The sequence below is a fragment of the Akebia trifoliata genome, chromosome 4 (genome assembly GCF_017979445.1).
Source record: "Akebia trifoliata isolate Shusen 1 chromosome 4, ASM1797944v1, whole genome shotgun sequence".
NCBI lineage: Eukaryota > Viridiplantae > Streptophyta > Magnoliopsida > Ranunculales > Lardizabalaceae > Akebia > Akebia trifoliata.
Window position 1 is genome coordinate 18605975 of NC_141378.1, and position 8197 is coordinate 18614171.

General features: G+C 32.4%; 1 protein-coding gene across 1 annotated transcript; it reads left to right on the forward strand.

Moving 5' to 3' along the window:
* Positions 1-1986: 1986 nt before the first annotated feature.
* LOC147404304 (transcription factor bHLH80-like) lies at positions 1987-4312 on the forward strand. Its single transcript, XM_086440186.1, has 5 exons — positions 1987-2430; positions 2772-2894; positions 2980-3045; positions 3220-3288; positions 3942-4312. Exons 1-5 carry the CDS (start codon positions 2044-2046, stop codon positions 3987-3989), a joined length of 693 nt encoding a protein of 230 aa, XP_086296312.1. The 5' UTR covers positions 1987-2043; the 3' UTR covers positions 3990-4312.
* Positions 4313-8197: the final 3885 nt, after the last annotated feature.

The following is an 8197-nucleotide window of genomic DNA, read 5'->3' on the forward strand; positions in this document are numbered from 1 at the left end:
TATTCATAATGATTATAGTGATTATTTCGAAAACAATTTAATTGGAAAAAAGCAGTTCCCAAGATTTGGGATCAAATGTAGACCATTAAATAAGTCTAATCAACCCAAGTTAACTTAAAGAATCATATCATTACCTCTTCAAATGAAGTCTGTTAGTAGTGGACAAGGTCTTGATTACATGTGAATTATGGGGTGGGTAATATCTTGATTGAGTCGTGATAATCTTACTCACTTTTCTATACTCACTTCGAACTCTCCCTTCACATAATCGTAGTTCTTTTACTTCGAGATACACAATGACATATATTTATGATTTTGTACGATGATGTGAAGGGAGTGTCTGACGTGAGTCAAATTATCAGAACCCATCTCGATTACATAAGATCTTATGAATGATGTATGGCCAAGTTACACCCAATACCCCAATAACGCCTATTACAAGAATGGATTTAAAGTCAAAATGTTGGGAAAATGAAGGTGGATCTAAGTTTAACTGTTACATTAAACCTAAATGCAAATAATCATCCATATTGTGATAAAAGGACTCATTAGGTGGCATACTCAATTGACACACTAATGTGGACAAGTTTGGAATTGTAGATTTGTACATCTTCATATACACGATTACACTTCACCCCATAAAAAAGTGTATCCCAAGACGAAAAGATCTACGATTTCCAAACTTGTCCACGTTAGTGAGTCAATTAAGTATGCCAACTGACAAGTCATTTTATCAAGACTCATTATAACATCGAAGTTAAAAGTGTCTGGGTAAGTTAAAATTATTGTAATTGAATAATGATTTTCTGATACTCCCCTCTGACACACGCCCCTCTATGCCCCATAATTATTTTTCTTGGGATACACAACTACACATATTTATTGGGATGTCCAGTTGTGTATCCCAAGGAAAAAAAATATATGGTTCTAGCCCATGCCACATTAGGGGGTGAGTTAGAAAATCATGACTCATTGTAATTGTTTCTTAAAATGATTTGCAAGTTATTTGAGGTAAAAATTGCAAAGCAAATAATGAAGAAATTAAAACCCACCCCTTTTCATGAAAGGATGGGATTATATTTTTTAAACTCTTCACACCACGTTTGTGTATGATTGAAAAGAGAAAGCATATCCTCTAGAAAATTAATTTTCAAGAAAATCATGCATGATAAATACCCTCAGACATGAAAAGAAAATCCAAATGTGAAAACACCTACTCTCCTCTGGCTGTGGAGGGACCAGTCTCCAAGTAGAGATTTTCAAAATAAATAAAGTTGTCTTTCAAAATTTAATATAAAGAAGAGAAAAAGGCTTCTTATATAAAACAAGAGAGCTGCTATTCGGACCCACAATTTTTACTTATTAGACTTCAATTTTTTAAATTATTTAATACAGATTAAAACACTCTTCAAACATTAACAAAATTTGATTTAAAATAATATCAACATTATAAAATATTATAGCACTCATTTAAATAATTTGACTAATGAATAATGATTATGATTAGGTTTGTATAAAATCTTAAATTCAAAAATTAGAATTATAGTAAAAAGGAAAGTAAGAGAGCTTTCATTTGGCACTACAACTTTTACTTTTTCTCAATCATTCACTTTTTTTTAAATTGAATTGTAATAAGTAAAAGCTGAGGTGCCAATGATAACTCTTCAAAGTTATCTTTTAAAGTTTATTATAAAGTAATGTTATGAACACCCCAATTATTATTAAGGGCACTTCATGTTATAGTTAAAAATTTTATTTTATTTTATCTTATTTGAGTTAAAAGTTTAAGAATGAGCTGATTTTTTGGTACGATGATCTATTAAAAATTAAAAAATATAAAAATTAAAAATAATTTTTTTTTTTTTTTTAAAACTTTTTTTGGGGTTAGAAGTTTCAGAATAAGATGATTGTTAGTGAGGATGATCTATACACCGCCCCTGGTAAAAATTGGGATGCCTTTAACCCTATCCTTAATATAAAAAGGAGAAAAGGGCTTCTTCATAGGACAAAAGCAAACCAAGCTCACCCAACCATTACAGAGCTATGATGGAGCAACATCATCATCATCAACAACAACAACAACAGATGGGTAGTAGTGGTGGTGGTGGTGGGTTATCAAGATTCCAGTCAGCTCCAACAACATGGTTTGATACACTACTACTTGAGGAAGATGAAGAAGCACAAACCCAATGCCTTTCACAGCCTCCCATACTTAGAAACTCTACCGTCTATGACGATCCTTCCACCACCACTAACACCTTCTTCAGACATAATAGTTCTCCACCTGAACTTCTTTCTCACCTCACTTCATCTCTTCCCTCTGATTCCTACTTCTCCACCTCTGGGTTTTCCTCCAATTATGACTTACTCTCCATTCCAGATATCCGAAGTGAAAAGAGACCCAAAGAATTGGAATCCACACAACAATTGGTAATTAGCAATCTCAATTCTCAACCAACCAAACCCTCTTATTTGTTGATATTTTATTTCTTTATTTGATATTAAATACTTGGTTCAAGAATGGGTAACAATCTGAATCAATCAAATTATGATTGGTTTTATTTACTAATTGATTTTAAACACTTGGTTCAAGAATGGTTAACAATCTGAATAAATAAAAAAGTGTGAGTGTGATTGATTTTAATCAAACACTTGGGCTGGTTCAAGAAATTTGTTGGAATCCACACAGAAATGGGTAACAATCTGAACCAAACAAATTCTGTTTGATTTTAATTTTTTGTTCTAATTTTTGAACATTGGGTTTGGTTCAGAAAGTTGAGAAGGGTGCTGATTTTTCTGAAATGGAGATGGAGAATCTATTCCAGGACTCTGTTCCTTGTAGGATTCGTGCGAAGCGTGGCTTTGCAACTCATCCTCGTAGCATAGCCGAAAGGGTAAGTAAGATCGATCAAACTTACTCCTGAAATTCAATAATTATTGGGGAAGTTTAGTGTGTTTTTATTTGGTCAATTGGATTAGGTTCGGAGGACTCGAATCAGTGATCGGATTAGAAAGCTTCAAGAAATTGTACCCAATATGGACAAGGTGATTTGCTAAATCAAAACATTGGGTTAGAGAGTTTTATCAATTTATTTTTTATTTCATTTATTTACTTACTTTGGATTTGATTCATTAGATTGGTGGACTTGAGAGTGTTAATTGTAATTTGGGAAGCATTTCATAATCTTGTTTGGGCAATTTCATTATTGTTACATGCAGCAAACCAATACCGCCGACATGTTGGACGAAGCAGTTGAATATGTCAAATTGTTACAGAAACAGATTCAGGTATTCCCTCCATAAGCCCAATTAAAGTAAAAAAGTTTGCCATTTTTTTATTAGAGGGATCGACTAATTGCAGATCACAAGTTGTAGGTTGCACCCCAACCAAAAAATACCCCCACCCCTTTTTATTCATAATTGGACCCTACTAGTTGCGTCTTGCGGGAGGAGTCTTTATGATCTCTTTCAACCCACTTTATCATTTTCTGCTCTTATTCTCTTGGTGTTGCATTGCAGTCGCAAGCACTCTCTCTCAATGTCACAGCCATACGTATGGAGTGTAAGATGATGAAGAAAAAATAGTGCGATCTTTCTTTCTTTTTTGGATTGATTTTATTTTCTTCTAACCAAACAAAAAAAAGGGTTAGATTAATAAAATAAGGATTATAGACATATTATAAGAGGCATCCCTATGGTTACAAACTACCATGATGAAGGAGTGCGACATCTTTTTTTTATTTTTATATATATATATATAAAAAATGAAATCATTTGTGTGAAGTGCAATGAGGATTTTTTCAAGTGATCGAGTGTGATTTGTACTAAGTGATCTGCAACTAGTTGGTCCCTTTACTGGCTTGTAGTTGAATTTCTTTGAGTTGTCTATTGTTGAGATCAAAGGCAAAATTTCTCTCCATCTAAAACTCTATACTTGGCAGGAACTCACGGAACATCAAAATAAATGCAAATGCTCAAGTAGAGATTAGTTGGAAGAAAATGTCGACGTGAAATTCTCTGTTCAAAGATTCAACTTGATGTCATGGAATGCTTGTTGAAGATTGTTACCAGCTTCATCTCTTTTCAAAGGTTCCACTTTTAAATATTCTCTGTTCTAGGGTTATGGATGTAAATTATCTTTGCATGTATTAATCTCTTAAGTCTAAACTAACTAACCCCATATTTGTTGAAATATTTGCTGTTCTTGTTCTCTCTTGTACATATGGGATTTGTTGTTCCATAAGACTCACTGTTTACATTATTGCGAATCTATTAGATCAATAAAAATATTCTATATATCATGATTTATGCAGATTTATTATTCTTGATACCGTTAATTCTTATCACTCTCATGTATAGATTTGTTCTCATTTCTTCTTCTTCTGTGGTTTAATTTCAGTTTCTTTTTATAGTTGAGTTTGCTTTATCATCATTATTGTCAAAGCTTTGCTCCAAATAAACTGCAGAGTAGTCTAAGGGACAAATAAGCTTTTATTGGAAAATGAATGTGGTTTCTACTGTCAAGTGTTGATGTTTAAGATATGTGTAGCAATGTTGATTTAAGACTCCCACTTAAGGTCGGGTAGCTTCTCTTCCTTGAGAGCTCCATGAAGGAACTCAATTTTCATTCATCTTGACTTAGTGTCTTCTTGGAATCATTGGCAAGAATAATTCCGTTCTCATTGTAGACGTCCTTGTGATCTAATTTTAGCTAGCTCTCCCAATAGTCTAGGTTGTGTACGTCCTTGTGATCTAATTTTAGCTAGCTCTCCCAATAGTCTAGTTTGTGTACGTCCTTGTGATCTAATTTTAGCTAGCTCTCCCAATAGTCTAGTTTGTGTTTCACTAGTTGCATATCGTAATTAGTATTTCATGGTTAGCGGATTTTGAAGAAAATAAAAGAAGTTTGTCGTGCAGATGATTTTCTAAGAAAATGTGCTCTAATAGTTTTCATTTCCCATCTCATGGAAAACTCTTTTTACTCCGCTTAGTACTATCCCCCTCTAGGGGAGCCATAAGTAGGTTTGTATTGAATTTATTCCTACATTCATATGAGTTTTATTTGATTGTGATTTTGAGGATGAGAAACAACTTGGAAGAAAAAGATGAGAAAACAAATAATAATATTGTTTTTTTGGAAAAATGAAAAGAAAATATAACCAAAACTACCCCTTTAATAACTTAAAACAACTTAATCTACTTTAAAACCTTACTCTTTTTTCCCTCTTTAACACTTGTCGAGTCAGAAACTGAGGACCCTTCAATCTATAGGTTTGTCAAGAAGATGGTGAACACACTTGAATCAAAAGAAGACACACGGCTTTAGACAGGATTGCCTGGTGAAACAAAATCCATTTAGCCAACCCCAATTTTTGGGATAAGGCTTTGATGATGATGATGGTCCTTGCTACAATTTACTTCTTATGGCTTTGTTGACTGCATAATCTTGAGAAACAATGCACATTGAATGATAAAATATTTTTTCCATATTGCCCTTTTTGAATTTGACAATGTCTACAATGATATCTATTGTAAAGTTCTAGTGAAGTGATGAGTGTGCATCATCTATATACACTAAATGGAGTAACCCCATTTTAGTCTTTCTGAAGGATATAGTTGAGAACAGTCCCTACTTTATTTGGTAATTTTTTATCTTTGACTACTAATCATATTATTGCTCGGGGCATTATTCTCGATGATTTTTGCCTTCTTTGAATTGATTGCAAGGAATCAGTCAATCACCTTCTTATTCATTGTTCATTTGGTATTCACTTACTCATATTTCATTTTCCTCTTTCACATGAATTGGACTATCTCATGATCAATTTTAAATATTTTTCAAAGTTGGCAGTCCTTGCAATTTTTTTTTAAAGATTTTTTTTGTCAGTCTTGCGGGTGCATTTGCATGGAGTTGAATGGCCCAAGGGGTTGGCCTAGTGGCAAGCCGAGCCTTGATAAGCTCCTTAGGAAGGGTAGGTCAAGTGTTCGAAACCCCACGAAGCATTGAATTCCTTGGAGCCACCCTCCAGTGTCAGGTTGACCCTCAACTTAACCAGTTGCACGTAGGACTTTTTGAGAGGGGGGGGATTAGTCTCACCCGAAGGGTTAGGATACCCACGATAAGAAAAGAATGGCCCATTTTTTAGGGAAAAAATGATATCTATTCACGAGGTTATAATTTTCATTTTGTGAATCTTATTTTATTGGTGCAAAACTTTTAATGAAGTCTGAAGGCATTTTCTTAGTATTTCCCTTTCAAATAGAATTTTATGCACAAAGAGCCTTCAAGAGCTTTTGATCGGTTGGTGGTGTAACTGGTTGCTTCCTCTTATTCTTTTATCAATAAATTATAGTGGAATTATAAAAAATAAAAAAATTAAAAAGGAGAAAAAGAAAAGAAAACAGTCTACAGTTACACCATAGCCACCAAATCGGAATACGGGTTTAAAATGGCAAGGGAAAACTTCGGAAAAGAATGGAGAAACCTAGTAAGAAATGAAAAAATGGTATATATATTAAAAATTATGAAAAAATGTGTTTATAATGTAATGTATAATACATTATACCTTTACTCTTAAGTTTGCAATATATTTTTAAGTGAAAAAAATATTATTGAATATTATGATAATATGTTCCCACCCGTAATTATATATTTTATGATGAAAATAACGTCTAACGATCAATGTATCTTTTAAGCAAAATAAAACACTATTTAAAAAAAAAAATGTATAACATCAAGCAATTATCATCAAATCCTTCATTAAATAATGAACCAAAGCACAAACAACTATAAGGTCATAGAAATTAACCATAGACCTGTAAAGAATAGGTTATTTTAGTTTTTATTCTTTTTAAATAACGTGTTTAAAATGTAAAAGTCCTGTTTAAAATATTAAAACTTATTTTTTAAAAATCGAGTTTTTATTATTATTTTAATTGTTAGAGGTACGAAAAGTGTTTTATAGGAGAAATTAATAAAACAGCTTCGTATTTCACCAAATTACCGAACCAGCCATGTTTTTTTAAATCTTTATGAAAATGGTCATAAATCTGATTTTGTAATTATAATTTTTTTTACGAAAATGGTTATTGGGTGTATAATGTAGTATGGATAATGATGAGTTTATCGGCATGCCCTTGAGTTTAATGTAGGTTCCCAAGAGAGGTAAACAAGTGAATAGCAAATGTAAAAAATGTTCACAAGATATATTCCTTTAAAAAAAAGTTACAAAATTTGGGTATATGACCATCTTTGTAAATGTTAAAAATAATGTTTGGTTCAGTAATTTTTGCAAAATATCTGAGAACTAATCTAGTCTATGGTGCCCCTCTTCATGATCCTTTTTTTTTCACTATTAGTTCAACAGCTACTAATATCAAATATGATAGATTGCAACCATCAAAGAAGCACTCATGGAGACATTATATCAAGATAAATGATTTTAAAAAGGTTCATGATGCAAGAATTTTTCATCAAAGTGACCTTTTAAGATTGTGTTTGGATTGAGAGAAAATAAATGAATTTCTCTCCATTTATCTTATTTGGATTGTTAAGTAAAGAATTGGAGAGAAATCCGTTTAAAATATTTTATAATTCCAACTCTACCCCTAGATCGAGATCTCTTTTAAGATATTTTAAAATTCTAAAGTTGTCTCAAATTCTCTCCATCAATCCAAACATGTGGAGAGTAATTGGGTTTCTCTTCTCTTCCCTTCTCTCAAACCAAACATAGTGTTAGAGAAAGATCAAATTATCCCAAAATTACAGGGATGTTTCTTTTCTCAGATTGCACTTTTATAAGATTTTCATCTTATCTTATTATAGTTCTTAAATAGAGAATAAAGTAAACCAGCTGAATTTGGATTCCAAATAGCCAAAGCAGTAAATAATAATAATAATCATAGAAACTGGATTAAGATTATGGGATTCAAACATTAAAATTGAAAAAGCAACTTTAATCCATAACTTCATCAAAAATAGTTGCCCATCTAGAAATTTAGATTCTGTGCAGGTACCCATGAATGGTCAGCTTCGATCCATTAGTTCGTCTAAAAAAAGTTGCTCATCTAAAATTTAGGTTCTGTACAGATTCTCAAGGTGGGCACCTCCAATGCACGGTGCAAGCATTAAGTTATCTTTGATAAAAACCCCTCTAAAAATGAAAAATTAAATCATGTTAAAGGCTGTTCCACGAGA

Coding starts and splice junctions, on each gene's coding strand:
- LOC147404304 (XM_086440186.1), top strand. CDS start 2,044: ATGATGGAGCAACATCATCATCATCAACAACAACAACAACAGATGGGT. Junction 2,431..2,771: donor TGGAATCCACACAACAATTG/GTAATTAGCAAT, acceptor GGTTTGGTTCAG/AAAGTTGAGAAGGGTGCTGA. Junction 3,046..3,219: donor TTGTACCCAATATGGACAAG/GTGATTTGCTAA, acceptor TGTTACATGCAG/CAAACCAATACCGCCGACAT.